This window comes from Panicum virgatum, chromosome 2N (genome assembly GCF_016808335.1).
Source record: "Panicum virgatum strain AP13 chromosome 2N, P.virgatum_v5, whole genome shotgun sequence".
In the NCBI taxonomy this organism is placed as follows: Eukaryota; Viridiplantae; Streptophyta; class Magnoliopsida; order Poales; family Poaceae; genus Panicum; species Panicum virgatum.
Genome location: NC_053146.1, coordinates 45,666,746 through 45,687,419, shown reverse-complemented (window position 1 = coordinate 45,687,419; position 20,674 = coordinate 45,666,746). Strand labels below are relative to the sequence as shown.

General features: G+C 45.3%; 1 protein-coding gene across 1 annotated transcript; it reads left to right on the top strand.

Annotated features, from left to right (window-relative positions):
• The first annotated feature begins 2,520 nt into the window (after nt 1-2,520).
• On the top strand, nt 2,521-10,999 carry LOC120660708. Its single transcript, XM_039939332.1, has 3 exons — nt 2,521-3,454; nt 3,550-3,702; nt 10,519-10,999. Exons 1-3 carry the CDS (start codon nt 2,636-2,638, stop codon nt 10,864-10,866), a joined length of 1,320 nt encoding a protein of 439 aa, XP_039795266.1. The 5' UTR covers nt 2,521-2,635; the 3' UTR covers nt 10,867-10,999.
• The last annotated feature ends 9,675 nt before the right edge of the window (nt 11,000-20,674 follow it).

The window sequence follows — 20,674 nt, the reverse complement described above, 5'->3', positions numbered from 1 at the left end:
AATGTGTTTGAGATGCGGTTGGCACTTATGAGGCTTCATATGACAACCTACCTCGTATGCTTGAAGCAATTGTGCACAGAAATTCTAGAAGTGCTTTTGATACATACAGTGTACCGAGCTTGTCAGGGGGGCCAAGTATTTTGCTGCGAGCTTTCTTCTGCATTGGTGCATGTGTGAGGGCCTTCATTTACTCCCTTCCTGTTCTGTGTATTGACGGCACTTGCCTGACAGGGAAATATAAGGGAACAATATTGACGGCGATCGAAATTGATTGCAATAAGCAGATAGTTCCCATCGCCTTTGCCTTTGTTGAGAATGAGAATACAGAAAGCTGGTACTAGTTTCTTGAACGTCTGAAGAATCACGCTGTTGCTAGAAGACATAATGTTTGCCTTATCAGTGATAGGCATGCATGTTTCCTTGCAGCTATAAGGCAGCTCCAAGAAAATAGTCCATTTTCACCTCCTAAATGGCCAGATGTTGTTAGTATGTGGTGTGTGAGGCATATGGCTGCTAATTTTTATGAGCGGTTCAAGAATAAGGATCCGATGAATTTTTTCAAGCGATTGTGCACTCAGAATCAGTAGAGGAAGTTCGATGCTTTGTGGGGGTATAATTGATGACATGAGCGCCGAATTACTTAAGAGGCAGGCCTCATCATCCAGCAGGAGACGTTCTATGGATGTTGTTTGCTGCAAATGCAGGTGGGGGACCTCAGCTTTTATATTGGGGGGAGAGTCTGCCGCCCCTCTACCGGGCAGTAGGGGCCTTCATGCTATAGCACTCAAATTTTAATTACATACAGGTCCCTACCGCCCGGCAGGGGGGCGGCAGCGGGCGGCCGGCCCCCTGCCGCTCCCTAACGGGCGGTAGGGGTATAAAACTGTAAATTGTGAAACCGAAAATATATTTCTATAAAAAATATTTTTAAAAAATATAAAAATAAAAAAGGCCGAAACCCAAGTGTAGAAATATGGGCGTGACTTGTTACATATGGAGGCCCAAATTTGGACCAGAAGAAATATGTCCAATTTTTAAATAAGAGTAACAGACTTTCTAAGTAAGCTTTAATACTAAATTTGGACGTTAAAATAAAAAATATACTTCAGCAAACCCTCTATCAAAGTCCATATTTTGGAGAAGTCTCCAAATCTCTTCCTTCACCTTCGATTCCTGGAGTCTCTAGGCAGGGAGCCAAGTCCTATCCACTGACAAATGGGCCTTCTTTAGATTAAAAGAAGAGGGTGAGATTTAGGGGAACATATCTGGTGAAAACCAAAACTTCGTGAAAATCCGTGCAAACTACGGCAAAAAAAGTCGTCTAAATTCACCCAAAAAATCACACATGTAGATGATATGATAATACACAACTTTGTAAAATATCTTGTCCAAACTCGACTTCGTCTGTGAGATATAAAAATAACAAATTTCAAACCAGAAAGTTGTCCAGATGATTTGTAAGAAATTTGTTATTTTTATATCTCACAGAAAAAGTCGAGTTTGGACAAGATATTTTACAAGGTTGTGTATCATCGTATCATTTACATGTGTGATTTTTTGGTGAATTTAGACAGCTTTTTTTACCATAGTTTGCACAGGTTTTCACGGAGGTTGTGGTTTGCACTAGATACGTTCCCGAGATTTAGAGCCTAGTAGAGAAAATCCTTACTCACAATGTAAAAAGTAAGGGGTCTATTTGATGGTTATTGCTGGGATGCTCTAAGCATAGAAGCCCATGCAGCTATGTCGCATCGAAGGAAGGTGCTGTGTATCCCAACACAATCAGAGATGGTTTCTTCTTCCGATCCGATTTGTAATCAGCCTTTCTTGCTCTCACATTCGTTTCCGTTGGTTAGAGCATTTCCAGTAATAGCTCTCAAATCACAACCTTTATATAGCTTTTGAGGGCTGGTCTCCATCTCATATCCTCCAAATAATATATCCAACTCCAGCAGAAACTCTTATATTTGAGCCCTCATCCAAGTCTAGAGGGGCTGGTGAGTGGGTCCCACGGATGGAGGGCTCCCTAGAGACCCTCCAGGCCTAGGGGGTGGAGGGGGAGATTTGGATACCTCTCTAGTTTAGGGACTCAAGTAGAGAGCCTCCTGGAGTTGTTTTTCTTGATTTCGCCTTTCAAATTTAGAGTAGGGGGTTTGATAGAGGGTCTGCTGGAATTGCTCTTATTAGACGAGATTGTACAATTCGATTCTAAAGCGGGCAATCGTGGCAGCCTTTCTCCTTTAATTTCGCGTGTGGCCTCGAGGCCAATGGCATAAAGCACCACCGAACGTCACCGATTTTATTCCTACCGCTCCGGATTATTCGGATTCTTTGTAGCTCTTGCCTCTCATGGCGTCTCCATCGGACAACAGCGTAAGCTCCCCCTGCCTTCTCTTAAATTTTCACCAAGGCTCACCATCGCATCTAGATGACTAGATGTATATGTTTAAGAGCCGATCAATTACAAAATCCTAATAACACGCCAAATATACTTTTTTTTTGTTCCGCGACCTCTTTCCTAATTGTTCCGGCTATTATCTCTTTATTTTTGCCTCATTATTAGAAAAAGGAAAACGGAGATGATGATGGTGATGATAGGCTCAGCGTGCTCCCGGATCACATTCTTGTTGATATCATGCACCTCCTTGACTGGAGAACTATGATACGGGCTAGTACACTCTCGACGCGGTGGAAGCCGCTTCCTTATTTGCTAACAAATCTTTATCTTCACGTCGACGACTTCAAACCTCGAACAGGGATTTTAGTGATGAGCCAACTCAACAATCTGATGAGTCTTTATACTGAAACAATAAAGAGATTGTTGGCTCCTATGGGTGAACGCGCCATCAAGGTCTTGCGCCTCCGTTTCTACATGACAGATCCTCACTTGAAATCCATTGGGTCCATAGTAACCAGCGTCCTTGAGCGGGGGAGCACCAAGTACCTTGAGTTCATCATAGTGACAGAGCTACATGACGTGCAATGCAACGAGGACAATGTCCGATTTGGACAGCGCTTCATCAGGTTCTTTAACTCCTATCCCTACACATTCAGATGTCTTAGAAGCCTCTCTATTCAGAACATGAGATTCAACGAGTCCGATGTGCCAAACCTGCTGAATGCCTGTGACCAGCTGCAGCGCTTGTGCATTGAGTCCTGTGACTCTGGCCGGCGATCCGTTCTGCAGATTGACGTGCCACGTTCTCGGCTGATCGAGCTGGTATTTGAATTCTGTGGCTATGTTCGAATCGAACTTGTCCGGGTCCCTAAACTTGTGGTTACTTATGACACTTGGATGCGTGAAAACCCTCCCATTGTTTTCGGTCACGTCCCAAAACTTCGGAGCATCAATTTCGGTTGCGCTTGCATGAATTGGCAGCCACCGTTCGTGCTGAGCAACTGGCTGTCAGGCACAAGACTGGAAATTGTGAGCTTGGACTTCCATGATTGGATGGTATGAATGTTTGACTTCTTCCTTGTTACACTGCCTGATTCAATGGTCTATGTGTGACACACATTCTAATTTTATTGATTGATTGCTTCTTGCAGATTTGGGTTAAACCTGAAGACCCAAAACTGCTCCAACCTATCTTTAGCAATCTGATGGATTTGTACCTCTCCAACATCTTCGCTGAATGTGACCTTGAGTGGACTGTCTATCTCCTTGAAGCTGCACCCTCTCTGAAGAATTTCTTCCTCACGGTAAGCACCTTTTCTTCTGCAGCAGTGTATGGTTTTGCCACTGTTAGTATTAGATCCTGTTAGGTTGATCTCTTTCCTAATAGGCCCAACGGCCTATTAGGCCCTTAATCCGCGCCCTGATCGGGGGCGTCCAACCCTTAATGGTTGGTGGGCCCCCGTTGTACTGCGCTATAAAGATAGGTGGAGGCCGGCGGCACACGGTACGAGGTTCACCGGTGCGCCGCCAAACCCACCGAAAACCCTAGCCCGATCTGAGGGTGCGCAGGAGCAACGGGAAGCCGCCGCCTCTGCTCTACTGGCGTTTCCTCTGCTGCAGCCGACTCCTTCCCGCCGTCGCCGCCATCGTCCACGACGCTATTGCTCCGGCATCGACTACACTGCACCAATCGTCGCCGCCTTTGAGCGGATCCGCATCAACGAACCCGTGATGGCCGGATCTAACTCTGCTGCAGGCTCTGAAGGTCCTCTACCCCGCTCCACTCTCTCTTTTCTCTATGCTATTGTTGTAGTTCTAGGTTTTTCTTGGACTCAGATCAAGAAAAGTAAAGGAAGTCCCTCTTGATCGTGCACTGTGTGATCCTAGATCTTTAACATTGGTATCAGACGCCTACACTAAGTGTAGATCAAGATGGGAAGTGTAGATTCGGTCACGAATCAAAGAATCAAGACACAGAAAAAGCAATTCGATGCAAATCGAAAAAGAAAAGAAAAGTCGAAACCCTAACCCTAACCCTAACCCTAGAGGAAAGGGGACGCCGGACTTACTTGGTCTATGCGTCACCCATGGCCGCACTTGTGCGGGACGGATGAGCGCCGCCCTCGCCAAGGGGGCGCACCACAGCAAGCAGCCGCTCGCCGTTCGGAACGCCGGGGGCACGAGCGCGCGCGCGCGAGGGCTTAGGGCACCACCGCCAGGCCGCTCGACGGCGGCGCGCTCTCGCACGGGCGGAGCGCGCGTGCCGGCGAGGGGGCCGACGGCGGCGCCGGCCACGCTTCTCCCCAGCCGCCATGGACGCTCGGGTCGCCGCTGCGTCGCGTGGAGAGAGAAAGGGGAGGGGCGAATGACCTAGGGTTTGGGGACGCCGCGGAGCCGACGGGTTTTGATCCGGCGAAACGCGCGGACGACCGTCCGATCAAAATCGGCGGCCGAGATAGCGTCTCGCCTCCTGGGCTGGCAGACGGCCCATGCGGGCGGGGGAGGGGACGCCGCGGCGGGCCGATTCGGCGGCCCGGCCGTTGGCTGTCGGGCCTCGGGCCCAAGAGAAGGTGGCCAAGCAGGCCGCGGGCCGGTTTTGCTTCTGGGCTGCCTGCACAGTGTTTCGTTTTATTGTTTTTTCTATTTTTCCAGAAGCAATTTCAATATTTTTTTGAATGGTTTTGATTATATTTTGATCTCTATTCAATTTTGCACCAACGTGTATATTGTTTAGAGCTAAAAGTTCACAGTATTGCTTCTGAAAATAGAAATTTTCTACATGTTTCACAGTTGTTCTTTACTTTAATTCGAACCAACGAGACAATTAAAGTTTAAGAGCATGATTAAAAGGTTATTTTTGAGGATTATAGTATTGTTAATTTTCTGACCAACGTTGTTAATTACAATACTGTAATTTCATAGTTTTTGTGCATTTATTTCTATTTCTGCCCAACGGTGATATAGATTTAATTGCATAAACAGTTGTATGTTCTATTTTGACCAGCGTTGAAATTTTACATGCAATTATTGTTATTATGTTCTCACTATTTCTTGAAATTTTCAGCGGGGATGAATTTGATGGGATTCATCAGTCACATCCCAACACTAAAAGGAGACAACTATGGTGAATGGATCAAGAAAGTTGATCTTGCTTTCGTCTGTGGAGAAGTGGATGAGATTATCACCACTCCAAAGCCCACTGAGCCACCGGCTCCAGTGAGAGGAGATTCTGACACTGATGCTGAGTGGCAGAAAAAGCAAAGGGACTATGCTCCCTTAAAGATGGCTTATGATCTCGAAAAGACAAAGTGGAATAACGCCAACAAGAAATGTGTGGCAGTTATAAAGAACACAATTGATCCTAATATTTTGGGTTCAATTGGAGAGTGTGATTCAGCTGCAGAATACCTTGCAAAGATAAAGAATCAGTTTACTGGTTTTTCAAAGACTTATGTCACACAGATCATAGAGCAGTTGGTCACAAAAAGGTACTATGGCAATGCCGGTACGATAAGAGATCATATCATGGGGATGTGTGCTTTGAACTCCAAGCTCAAACCAATGGACTTGGATCTCAAAGAAGAGTTTATGGTGCACCTGGTGTTCGCCTCTCTGCCAAAAGAGTTTGCAACGTTCGTTGTAAACTATAACTCACAGCCAGAGAAGTGGAACATGGAAAAGGCAATTGCAATGTGTGCACAAGAGGAAGATAGACTCAAGAAACAGAATGGTGGGTCTGTCAATTTTGTGCATAATAACAAGAAAAGGCCCTTTCAAGCTGCTTCTTCCTCTAAAGCTAAAGACAAAGCCCCTATGCCACAGAAGTATCAGCAACAGCGTCAGCAACAGCGCACTCCAGCACAAGATGAGTGCTTCCACTGTTTTGACAAGGGGCATCGCAAAGCAGATTGTCCCGCTTATTTAAAGATGATAATGGCAAAGAATGGTGAGAATATAATTTCATTTGTTAATGAATCCCTGTATTTAAAGTTTTCTAAATCTACTTGGTGGATTGATTCTGGTGCAACTGTGCATGTTACAAATTCTTTACAGGGATTCCGTTCGACAAGGACTACGCAAAGAAGCGAAAGACACATTAAAGTCGCGAACGGAGTACAAGCAGATGTTGAAGCTGTTGGCGATGTCTCCATCGAGCTAGTTAATGGTTTCATGCTTGTATTAAAAGATGTTTTATTTGTTCCTTCGCTTCAAAGAAACTTGATCAGTGTATCACGCTTAGACACAGATGGTTTTGGTTGTCATTTTGCCAATGGCAAATGTGAACTATGGTTTGATAATAATTGTATTGGTGATGCTGTCCTCTACAATGATCTTTATTTATTATCTATGCGTGATAAAGTGCATTCTGTATGTAATGTGAATGTGAATGAATCCTTGTCAGAGAAAGAAACAAAGAAAAGAAAGAGAACTCAAGATACTTCATCGAAATTATGGCACTGTCGTTTAGGCCATATTTCGAGGGGGGGAATTGAAAGATTAGTGAAAAGTGAAATTCTTCCACAGCTAGAGTTCTCTGATTTTGAACAATGCGTTGAATGCATTAAAGGAAAATTTGTAAAGCAAATTAAAAAGGGTGCCAAACGAAGTGCAGGAACATTAGAAATAATTCACACTGATATATGTGGACCGTTTCCTGTGAAAAGTGTGGATGGCTATGATTCGTTCATAACATTCACAGACGATTACTCCCGCTATGGTTACATTTATCCAATTAAAGAAAGATCTGAAGCATTGGATAAATTTAAAATATTCAAAGCTGAGGTTGAAAATCAGCTTGACAAAAGAATTAAAATAGTAAGATCAGACCGTGGAGGGGAGTACTACGGTCGACATACCCCTTATGGACAAGTTCCTGGACCTTTTGCAAGGTTTTTACAGGAAAATGGTATAGTTGCCCAATACTCTACACCGGGGGAGCCTCAGCAAAATGGAGTAGCTGAAAGGCGCAACCGTACACTAATGGATATGGTGCGCAGTATGATGAGTTATTCCTCATTGTCATTGAGTCTGTGGATGGAGGCGTTGAAAACCGCCATCCATATTCTCAACAGAGTGCCAAGCAAATCGGTGCCCAAAACGCCGTATGAGCTATGGACAGGAAGAGAACCCTCACTGACTCACCTGCGGGTCTGGGGGAGCCCAGCTGAGGCTAAAGTGTTTAATCCAAATATTGGAAAACTGGATCCCAAAACTGTAAGCTGCCATTTTATAGGCTATCCTGAAAAGTCGAAAGGTTTTCGTTTCTACTGCCCAGACAGACATACAAAGTTTGTAGAAACGAGACATGCTGTTTTTCTAGAAAGTGAAATGATAAGGGGGAGCATGGTACCTAGAGAAATTGACCTTGAGGAGAAGCGGGTGTATGTGCCTACTCCTATGATTCAAGAGCCATTTTTCTCACTACCTGTTGATGCTGCACCAAAAGTTCCTGAAATAGTGACGTCAGTACCTTCTTCGGTTGTTGCTGCGCCAACTATTCCAGTTATTACGATGTCAACACCTGTCGCAACTCCACCCATACCAACAGTGAGCGAAGGTTTGGAACCTGTCATCCAGGAACCGCCTGAACCCGCGGTTGGACATGAGGAGGAGGTGCTACAGCCCCCTATGGAAAATGTGCCAGAAGTCGAGGCACAAAATGTGCCACAAGCAGTGGCCCTTAGAAGGTCACAAAGAGAAAGAAGGTCGGCTATTTCTAGCGACTATGAAGTTTATAATACAGAAGAGATTCATATGGAGGGTGATCCCGCTTCATATGAAGAAGCCATGAGAAGTATTCACTCATCCAAATGGCTGGAAGCTATGAAAGATGAGATGAAATCAATGAGTTCCAATGGTGTTTAGGACTTAGAGGAAATTCCTAAAGGAGCCAAAATAGTAGGCTGTAAATGGGTTTACAAGATAAAACATGACTCCAAAGGGAATGTAGAAAGGCTCAAAGCACGACTCGTGGCAAAAGACTTTACGCAAAGAGAAGGGATAGACTATAACGAAACATTTTCTCCGGTTTCGTGTAAAGATTCCTTCAGAATTATAATGGCATTGGTGGCACATTATGACTTAGAGTTACATCAGATGGATGTAAAGACGGCATTCCTTAACGGGAATTTGTATGAAAACGTTTACATGGCACAACCAAAAAGTTTTATCGTGAAAGAAAAAGAACATATGGGGTGTCGCTTAAAGAAATCTATTTATGGATTAAAGCAAGCCTCTAGGCAGTGGTATTTAAAGTTTGATGAAACCATAAGAAAATTTGGTTTTAAAGAAAATGAGGAGGACAATTGCATTTATGCAAAGTTCAGAAGTGGAAAATTTATTTTCCTGATCCTATATGTGGATGACATTCTACTTGCTAGTAGTGATGTTGGTCTGCTACTGGAGACAAAGAAATTCTTGTCCTCAAATTTTGATATGAAAGATCTCGGTGAAGCTTCATTTGTTTTGGGAATTGAAATTCACCGAGATAGAACAAAGGGGGTATTAGGATTGTCACAAAAGACATACTTAGAAAAAGTTCTAAAGAAATACAGTATGCATATGTGCAAGCCTTCACCTGCTCTAATAGTCAAGGGCGATAGATTTGGGAAATTTCAATGTCCCAGGAACCAGTATGAGATCGATCAAATGAAAGCGGTTCCATATGCTTCAGCTGTAGGAAGCATACAGTATGCTCAAGTTTGTACACGCCCTGACTTAGCTTTTGTTACCGGGATACTTGGCAGATATCAAAGTAATCCAGGACAGGCACACTAGATTATGGTAAAGAAAGCATTACGTTATGTGCAAGACACAAAAGGCCTCATGCTAACATACAGAAAATCCGATTCCCTAGAGATAGAAGGGTACTCAGATGCGGATTTTGCGGGGGACATCGATGACCGAAAGTCCACGTCCGGTTATGTGTTCACACTCGCAGGGGGAGCTATATCGTGGAAAAGCTCCAAACAAAGCGTCACTGCATCATCGACGATGTACGCTGAATTTGTAGCATGTTATGAGGCCTCAGGGCAGGTTGAATGGTTAAAGAAATTTATACCCGGTTTAAGAGTGGTAGACAGTATTCAAAGACCACTCAGAATGTACTGCGACAATGAACCAGCAGTGTTTTATGCTCACAACAATAAGTCAAGTGGTGCTGCCAAACACATTGACATAAAGTTTTATGTTGTGAAGGAGAAAATCCAGAATCACTCTATTACACTCGAGCATATAAGTACAAAGAAAATGCTTGCGGATCCGCTCACTAAAGGCTTACCACCCAATGTGTTCATGGAACACATAGCCGGCATGGGTTTAAGGGAAAGCCTGTGATTTCTGGAAAACAAAAGGGCCCAAAAGATAAAGAATTTGTTTCAAAACAGTGATGTGTGTGGTAGCTGTTGAGTCTATCGGTTTTGGACCGTGATGATAAGGCATGCTCTATTCATTAATCTGTGATGGAACAACTAAAGGAAAAGTTTCAGGTTAAAGTATAAAGTTAAAGTACAAAGTGAGATCAAGGGGGAGAATGTTAGGTTGATCTCTTTCCTAATAGGCCCAACGGCCTATTAGGCCCTTAATCCGCGCCCTGATCGGGGGCGTCCAACCCTTAATGGTTGGTGGGCCCCCGTTGTACTGCGCTATAAAGATAGGTGGAGGCCGGCGGCACACGGTACGAGGTTCACCGGTGCGCCGCCAAACCCACCGAAAACCCTAGCCCGATCTGAGGGTGCGCAGGAGCAACGGGAAGCCGCCGCCTCTGCTCTACTGGCGTTTCCTCTGCTGCAGCCGACTCCTTCCCGCCGTCGCCGCCATCGTCCACGACGCCATTGCTCCGGCATCGACTACACTGCACCAATCGTCGCCGCCTTTGAGCGGATCCGCATCAACGAACCCGTGATGGCCGGATCTAACTCTGCTGCAGGCTCTGAAGGTCCTCTACCCCGCTCCACTCTCTCTTTTCTCTATGCTATTGTTGTAGTTCTAGGTTTTTCTTGGACTCAGATCAAGAAAAGTAAAGGAAGTCCCTCTTGATCGTGCACTGTGTGATCCTAGATCTTTAACAGATCCATCACGTCCTTGTGTATGACACGTGGCTTTGCTAAATTTTTTTACAGGTGTCAAGACATGTGTGCGGAAGGAATGACTATGTGGACAATGCTGAGAGGGTCAATGTTGCATGGGAAGCATCATCTGGTTTCAAGCATTACAAGTTAAAATTATTGGACATAGGAGGCTTCGAGACGGATTGTAAGATGATGAAATACATAAGGCTTGTGATGGGGTGTGCTGCACGGCTGAGGACGATCTGCTTGCACAATAAAGAACCATGTGATGATTGTGATGCGATGCACCGTGAGGCTCCATCAGGGTCTAGTTTTCCAGTTGATGAGGGTGATAAGAATCTAATAAGGGAGCATCTAACAGATGGGCTCTCATCTGCTATTGAAATAATCTTTGAATGATATCAAGGTCAATATTGATGGTCTAGTCAAGTAAGAATGGTGTGCTATCTTGATGCACCCGGAAATGATTGGACTGATAGAGCCTGATAATTCCAGATTCCCCTGTTACCGGAGTGTTGTTAGAATGCTTGTTACTGCCTATTTGGTCGATGCTGCTGTATTTCTTTTGGGGTTTTAGTTAATGATGAAGTCAGCACATGGTAATGACGCAATGTGAAGTTGGTTTCTCGCGAGGCCCTAAACATACCATGTTCTTTTTTTTAAGCCGAAACATTCGATGTTTGTTCTGCACCCGATTTATAGATGCTATTTTATTTCCCTGGAAAGAATTCATTCTGCGTTAGACCGAATTTGTTTGCTGCTGATCTGTGCTGAGCATTACCTGACTCAAACATTTCATCTATTATGTTCTCCCGGTAAAATTACAGAATTCCCCCCACATGTCAAATCTGATATCTCTATTTTGCTGCAAATGCTCATTCTCCTACTCATTTGGGTTGCCAAAACTCTGAGTGCCCAATACGCGCATGATTAACTAATAAATCAACAACTTGTGCTAAAAACACTTAATCAACATGTTTTCATAAATTATGAGCAATCAATGTGGTATTTACCAATATTAGATACTTGTACAAGTATAATCTTGGTACTTGTTAGAGATTCAAAAATAAAAGTGTCGATGAGAAAACATTGCCGAACCAAGTTTTTTGCTATTTAAAAAGAATCAGCATTCAACATGACAAGGCCTTCCATGCATTTGCGCGTCGTGGCCTGGTAGCATCCGGGCTCACAGCAAGGGCAATTGTTATTAAACTCCGCGGACAAGGCCCGGGAGAAAGCAGAAAAAGGCATGTGTGTTCCTCGTGTCGGGCTGGGGCCCAAAGTGCAACTAGGTGGCCCATCTCCAGGGAGACCAACTAGGAGATTTCCGTGCTGTTCCATTCTTTGATGGGCTCCATTAAACTTCATAGGAATACGCTCGAGAAAGGGCCAATGATGCTGCTACTGCTCCATCGTGGAAATTGGGGAATTCCATACCGTCTTCTACAAAATATACAAGATACTATGAATTTGTGGACCATCTGATTCTCTTCTTCCCCGTTTGCTCTCGGAGCATTTCCAACAGATCACTCATATTCCATATCTAAAATATATTCTCTTTTCATAACTAATAATTACTTTTATATTTTAGATAATAGTTGCTGCAGTAGATTATCAAAATGCAATCACCAAGAATAAGGTAGAAGAGAAACTCTCTGCATTTACGGGAGAAGGAAGTGTGTTTTGTGATTACCAAAAATTTATAGGTAATGGAATTTTTTTTATGGGATACGAGCCATGGTGTGCGTGGTGAGGAGCCCGTGCGGGTGTGCGTGGTGGCTCTCGACCAAAAGCGGCCGAGCGGGTAGGTGCCCCGCATGCAACTGCTGACCGCTGCTGTGTTGAGGCCTACTCTCTCTGTCCCTAAATAAGAATTATATTTTATTTTCATACCACAAATTTAACTACGTTTATAGAAAATACGTGCAATATTTAAATTTCTAAATAAATTTTATAAAAAAAGTAGATTCAAATATCTATCTAATGATATTTAATTTGTACAATAAATATTAATATATTTTTATATATATTTGATTAAAATTATTTTTCGAAAAACGAAAACGATATTTAGAAACGGAGGAGTACCGACCCAGGGGAGGAGGGTCGGAGGAGGGGACGGCCGGGGCACTGGACGCAGCTGTCAGCAGCCGTGTACCTGCTTCTTCTAGCTAGTAGTGCCTACTACGATCGCTGTGTCGTCGCTTTGACACCGTACCGCCCAGTGCAAATGCAAATGAGCGCGTGGAGGGCATGCACGCCCCCGCCCCCAACATCGCTTTCGCGCTTCGCAAGCAACGATGATCCATGACCATTTGACCAAAACAAACGCACTTTTATTTGGTACGTTCTCCTCATCAAATAACAGTTAACCAACTGGTGATCGAGATGAAAGCTTTTTATTAATTTGCTTATGTACTTGAACTTGGAGTTTCTGCAGAGGGGAGCGAGCATGATAATCTTGGCAAGAAGGAGATGAGGGAAGCCTCGGACCAAAAGAGCCAGCCCCCTCTGCCGCCGCATGATGCGACTCTCTTAGGGTGCTTTTGGTTGAAGAACGAGGTAGGATGGAGCGGTTCCATTTTTTATTTTAGGAGTGAGATGATTCTATGGTATATGTTTGGTTGGAGGGATAGAACGGTTCCATTTCTTGTTAGGTTGGAGATACTAGGATAGAAACGTTAGTGTTCGGTTAACCACCGTTACGTGGCCCCCACATGTCGGTCACTGTAACGACCCGGCCCGGGATAACGGTTAAGATCTACTCTACACGTTGAGTAAACCACACATGCTAATTAATCCTCTTGCGCTTTCGTCCTCGCTTCGCGCAAAAAGGATTGATCCGGAATTAACTAGCTTTCCCAGGGCTCGGTATTTAAATTGGTCTGGGTTTCCTTCTCTTCTCAGTAACCCGGGATTCGGCCCGGCCCATTTGGCCCGTGGGCTGTTACAATCACCCCCCTTAGGACTCGACATCCTCGTCGAGTACCAGACCAACCTAAATACCAGGATCTCCTCTCTTGGCCACGTCCCATACGTCTAGTGCTAACGGTCCCATGTGCCACGTCCATGCGTCCAGTGCCAACGGTCCCTGTGCGACGTCCGTGCCTCGCACGCGCCCGTCCACATGCCGGTGGCATCTGCGCCCGCCCGCGTCCGTGCTCATGCCCGCACACTTCTGCCCGTATGTGGCATGAAACCGCGAGAGTCGGCTTTGATACCATTGTAACGACCCGGCCCGGGATAACGGCTAAAATCTACTCTACACGTTGAGTAAACCACACCTGCTAATTAATCCTCTTGCGCTTTCGTCCTCGCTTCGCGCAAAAAGGATCGATCCGGAATTAACTAGCTTTCCAGGGCTCGGTATTTAAATTGGTCTGGGTTTCCTTCTCTTCTCAGTATAGGACTAAACCTCCGACGATACAGTATTTTTTCGGCGCTACAGTAGCAGAGCTACAGTACCCCCCCCCCGGGGATTCGGCCCGGCCATCTGTCCCGTGGGCTGTTACTATCACCCAAACTTCTCCTCTCTTCTATCTATCGCATGCAGGAACCTCCCACGCCGCCGTGCCGCTAGGCACCCCACGCCGCCGGCTTTCCTCTCCCGCGCTGCCGCCTTTCCTCCCCCGCCCTGCGCTAGCTCCACCACCTGAGCACCTCCCCTCAGCGAGCGCCGCCCTCGCCCCCGGATCTTCGCCTCCACGCCTAGCTCCGCCCTTACCCCGAGCTTGGCCGCCGCCGGAGCTCTGCCCTCGCGCCGAGCTCGGCCGCCGTCGGAGCTCCGCCTACGTGCCGAGCTCCACCCGCTCCGCCCGAGCTCCTCCTCTCACGCCTGCCGGAGCTCCGCCTCCGCGCTGAGCTCCACCTGCTCCACCCGAGCACCTCCTTCCTCGCCCACCGAAGCTCCGCCTCCGCCTCCGTGCGAAGCTTCGCCCTCACGCCGAGCTCGAATGCCCCCGGAGCTCCGCCTCAGCGCCCTGCTCCGCCCGAGCTCGTCCCACGGTGCCTCCTTCCTCCACGCTCGAGCTGCAGTCCGTCAGCGGGAAGTGATGCCGTCGATGTGGAGCGGCTCGGTTTGGTCGATTTCACGGGATGGACTCGTCCCGGATTTGGGGCGAATATTCGCTCCTTGGAACCGCTCCATTCTCGGGCTCCTGAACCAAACATAGAGCGGAACGGCTCCATCCCATTCCACTCCTCAACCAAACACACCCTTAGTCGAGCAATGGTTCGAGTTGGACGACAGGTGCGCGTGAGCTGCAGGCATGCTGACTTGGCCGGTTGGACCCTACGACGGACGCGAGACCGACGCCCGCCGGCCGGAGCACGGGAGCAGGCTGGTCCACCCGACGTCTTTTGCACCGTGTGGGGCCGCGGCGCCGTACTTTTTGTATTTTGGCCTTTTTCAAAAGAATTACACATTAAGATTTTTTTAGAAACAATTTGTATTTTTGGACTCTGAGAACCGGCACCACGAATCGTGACGCCGAAATAACATATCTCGACACCATAACTCATAGCGTTGCGATATTTACCACCAGGTTGACATGGCGTCGATGTGTCAGCTACCTCGGCGCCATATCTTCTCAACGCCACAAACTATGGCGCCGAGGCAGCGACGCAAACGCGAGGCCGCGCGCGCGGGCTGCCCGCTGCTCCGTCACATCGACGGCCGCTGCCGCGCGCACCACGTTCGGGCAGGCCTGCAGCTGCACGTCGGAGATGTTGAAAAGAGGGGCACGGAAACCGATGCGGGTAGCTGCACATTGATTCCTACCGTATGGTTGCTGCAAGCCTGTGGACACATATATTTGATTTTTTTTTAATTTTTGTTCCATGGCCAAGATGCACGACATATAAATTCATAGTGATGCACAAACACCTATATTTTCTTTTCTAGAAACACAGGATGGATTTATATACGTAGGTAATAAAATCTCAAATTATTTGCCTAACACATAACATTTTTATAGTGTAATATACTAATGCACTGTTTTGCATTGGGTATGCAGCAAGAGACATCCTAATTAGTTCATGATTGAACATTAATTGTCAAATAATAACGAATGTGCTACGATATCCAATTTCAAAATTTTTCACGAGCTAAACACAGCCTATACAATGTTTTAACACCAATCAGCGGCAGCTTGCAAACATTTTATTCATATAATTTTTGGAGTCTGCGCCTCCATCTTCACTTCATGGGGCCTTTAGTTCCCAAAAATATTTGTGCAGTACTTGTCACATCAAATTTTCAAACACATGCATGAAGCATTAAATACAATTGAAAAAAAATTATTAATTACATAGTCTAATTGATTCTTACGAGATGAATTTAATTGCACTAATTAATTTATAATTAAATATTAATTATTAAATAATAATAAAATATACTACAGTATTCAAACTCAAACTTTTTCACCAACTAAGGGCGCGTTTAGTTCCAAAAAATTTTCACCCAAAAATTTTCACCTCCCCTTTAAACACATGTATGAAGCAATAAATGTAATTAAATAACAAAACTAATTACACAGTTTGAATGTACATGACGAGACGAATCTTTTAAGCCTAATTAGTGCATGATTAGCCATAAAGTGCTACAGTAACCCACATGTGCTAATGACACGGTCAAAGGCCTCAAAAGATTCGTCTCGTGGTTTCCAAGTGAGTTCTGAAATTAGTTTTTTAATTAGTGTCCGAAAAGTCCTCCCGACATCCGGTCAAAGTGCTGATTTGACCTCTAAAAATTTTTGGCGGGGAACTAAACGCTCCCTAAACACCCCCACACTTCACTTCAACCGATGACTGCATGCACACCTGACACCAAGTAACCAGGAGACACATAGCAGGCAAGCAGCAGCATGCAGCTGCACCAGCAGGAGCACACTCGTTGGCATTAAAATATTACCCTTGCATCCATAGACTATCCAGCAGGAGACACATGAATAATAATAATCAGACAGGCCGGAAGGAGCTGAGCAAGCCATTCAAGTGATGGGACGGGACGTTGGATCACTGCAAAGATCCTCTCATCAGCAAGCATGGAGGCAGTGTAAAGATTCTCTCATCAGCGACCATGGAGACAGGATGTGTGTAGGTGCGGCACCTCGGCGCCACGGCCGGTGGCGCTGAGTTCGGCGCCGTACGCCGAGCTAGTTGTCACATTAACATCATTTGATAAATATCTCGGCGCCATAACATAGTGCCGAGATGTGTTATCTCGGCACCACAATCTGAGGCAAATTTATAAAGTTTAAAAACATAAATTGTTTCTAAAAAATCTAGATGTAAAAATTTTTATTAAAAAGAACTAAAATGTAAAAAATACGGGGCCGCTGCGTGTGAGGCTGTGTGCATGTGCCGCCGCGCGCCTCTACTAGTACTACTAGCCGTCGAGCTGCCGCACAAGCACAGTTCCTCAGCGCTCTGGCTGGCAGAGTGAGTGGCAGCTGGCAGGTCTGAATCGATCGGCCGCGCACACGTGCGCCATCCTGCGCGCTGGCTGGCATTGGCTCTCAGAGCAGGCCCAATAATGGGTGAATCGCCCGACAGGTCAGCTGTCTGACCGAGCTGGAGGAGTGAGAAAAGAGGAGAGAGGATGAGCTTGTCGCTCCTGCCACCGCCGATTGTTTGCACTGTTCCTGAGTATGTGGGGTCCGCCACTTCCTCTAACATGCTTTGGCTGCCGAGCGCTTGCACTGTTGACAGATGACATGGACTTGGCTTATAGCCAAGCTTATTGGCCTTGCTCTCATGGGCTCTGCTGCTGAGCCACTGCCGGAGAGCCCGAGAATCTGCTCGCGTCGTGTCCCTGCCTGTTTAGATACGACTCCATAAATCTCGTAAAATAAAATGTCACATCGAATATTTTGATACATACATGAAGTACTAAATGAAGTATAATTACAAAACTTTTTTTATTGATGGGCTGTAAATCGCGAGACGAATCTAATGAGCCTACTTAATCCATGATTTGCAACAGTGATACTACAATAACCATCCACTAATTATTAATTAATCATGGATTAATTAACATCATTAGATTCGTCTCGCGATTTACAATCCATCTGTGCAAAAAATTTTATAAATAGACTTCATTTAGTACTTCAAATTAGTAAAATTTCTTTAAAAATTTTTTCAACGGAACTTAACACGGGCTGAATCGGTCGGGTGATCACGCACACGCGATCTCTATGCGGATCCGCGCGGAGCTAGAGGCCAAAGCCGAGCGCACAGCGGCGCAAGCGCATCACATGGGTGTGTTTGGTTTGCAGTATGCTAGTGAATAGTGACAGTTTGACCGTTAATTACAGTGTAAAATAAAATCAATTTATAAAATTAATTTATAAAATCAATTTCAAAACCTCCGTGTTAGTGACTCTGAAGAATTTAATGAGGTCTTTGACCGCACGATTAGAGAATGGTTATTGTAGCATCACTGTAGCAAATCATCGATTAATTACCGTTGTTAGATTCGTCGCAAAAAATTACACCCATTCCTAAAAAAGTTTTGTAAATCGATTTCATTTGGTCTTTCATGCGGAGACTAGAATAGGCGCGCTAGAATCCTAGCGTGTCTAACCAAACAAGGCCATGCACGCGCGTTCCTGCTGCCCCGGCCGGGAGCTGCAGACCTACCGTGTGCGGAGGTACTGTAAGTGCATCTAGACCCTAATGGGTTTTGGTGAGTTAAATGACAACATGATTAAAGGACTAACGATGTTATTGAAGTTATCATGAGTAGAGATTTATTTGCGAAACAATTATTGTTATTAGCTCATGTGATATAGAATCAAACAAAAAAGACAAATGCTAGTGAAAATCAAACATGTTGTGAATAGAAACAAAGACAAGTGTTCATAAAATGACAACAACTGGTTTCTATATATATGGGTTGGCACATTTGAGGTACAAATTGTTGAAGACATTATTGCAAGACTTCATGGGTTATTAAAAATAAAAAGAGACATACATTTGTAAGCAAGATTTATTGGTCTTATTTGTGGAAGCTTGCAATGCGTGAAATATGGTTATCATTCATAATTACAACACAAGACAAAGAAATGAAGATATGAGAATGGAATATGGAATTCATTGTTGGTGTGCAAAGCTTAACTCAACATGGCAAGAGTAAGTGATGAAGAAACCAACCGAGATGACTAGTGCGAGGGACTAAGCAAGCTTTGGTGGAGCGACGGCTCACCATGTGTGTGAATTGCTAAGGTGAAGTGCTAGTATCCGTGTGGTGTTCGAAAAATCATATCCAAGTCTTGTTGTTAGAAGCGATGCAATGCATCAAATATCATATTAGAGTGACTTGAGGATCCAAGGATAGATTTGCAATGTTAATGGGACTCTAAGTCACTAGCTCAAGTATGGATTTGATCAAAATAAAAATTATGCAATGTTGGAATTCCAAGTTCGACAAAATCAAAGTATGGCAAATATGAAGTGATTCAAGACTCAAGTGGTTGAAATGTGTTTTAAATTTAATCTTGAGTATAGATATGTCGTACTATCAAGAGGGATGCAACATTGATTATTTGACTTAGTCAAAAGTGCTCATAGATGACCCATGTGAGGATCCTAAGAGAAAACCCTTGAGAACTAACTTTGTGCTACTTGGATGATCAAGTGTCAACTTGGTGGACTAAATGGAGCACCTAAACCTGGGTTTGGGGTTCTCTGGCTCGGACCGGTCTGACCGGTCAGGGGGACCGGTCTGACCGGTCGGGGCTCCAACGGCTAGTTGATTTGAACGGACCGATCTGACCGGTTTGGGGGACCGGTCTGACCGGTCTGTACTGAGAGAGCAACGGTTAGATTTTGGGAGTGGGGTATTTATACCCCTCAGCCCTCTCCTTTGATGGCGGCTAGTTCTTGGCTTTCTTCTGAGTTTCTTGAGGCATTTTCTTGACCAACTAGCTCTCCCCAACACTCTTTGTGAGTTGTTCTAACAAGATTTTATATCTTTGGATTGGGTTGAGAGATTGAGGGTGTGTGAGATTGTTGAGCATTGTGAGAGCTCCATTTCGAGCAGGTGAGAGCAACCATAACTTGAGCACTCTTGGTTCCGTTGAAGATTTCATCTTTGCATTTGTTACTCTTGGAGGTTTGCCTCCTAGACGGCTAGGTGTCGCTGGCTAGCTCCCGACGGTGTGGTGAGCAGCGGCAAGTTTGTGCGGGCATGATCTTGCCCCCTTGGTGGAAAGGATCAAGATAGTGGAAAGGAGAAAGTGGTTGAAAAAGACCCAACTCAAGGGATCGAGTTGCAAGAGACTCAAGCCCAATGAATTCCTCAACGGAGACGTAGGATTCACGTTGGTGAATCTGAAGTTCGAGAAATAAATCCTTGTGTCTCCTTTGTGGGTTGTCTCACTACTCATTTCTCTAACTATTACTTTATGCTTTCGCTTCGATTTACTTGGTGGCGTTGTTTTTGAGTGTGCAGGGACTAGAAATATACTTGACATCATCTACAAAGACACTACACCAAGTCACATTTAAGCTAGAGCAAAAGAGGTGACAAAACTCTGATTTCGGGCAGGTTCTGCTTAGGACCGGTCTGACCGGTTGCCTGTTGTTTTCTGCGGTTAAGTATTTGACCGGTCTGACCGGTCTGCCTGACCGGTCTGACCGGTCTGTGTACTAACTGTGCTTTCAAGTGTTAATTTTGCAGAAATTTTTAGAACGCCTATTCACCCCCCTCTAGGCGACATCCAAGGTCCTTTCAGACACGCGTGAATGATTTTTTTTTAACAAACCGCACAAGATAGTGCGAGTTTTTATTGATATAGTAGAAGAATACAAGACTACAGTCCTGGGAGATCATAGGCAGGAAAAAAAACGTAAAAAAGATACACCTGGTTGGATTGGGACGTCACACGGAGAACTCCGCAACTCGACTCTCCCGAGGAACGCCACACCTCAACTCTCACCCGGTTGGATTGGGGCATCAACACAGGTAAACACTCAAAATTGCAGAGTCACGACGGCCGAGTAAGCAAAGTTCTCATGACAGTCAACCTTCTTCTGCCTAGAAGACGCCGTCGAAACACGATCCCGCATCGATAAGAAGTTAAGGAAAACAGACCGCACCACGCCGAGAAGGCCACCGCTATGCCGGGCCTATCGCCGTAGTGCCGCTGCCCCAGCAAATACCATCTGACAGAGTAAAACCATCGAATCCGGACCTCTCGCAGGCTGT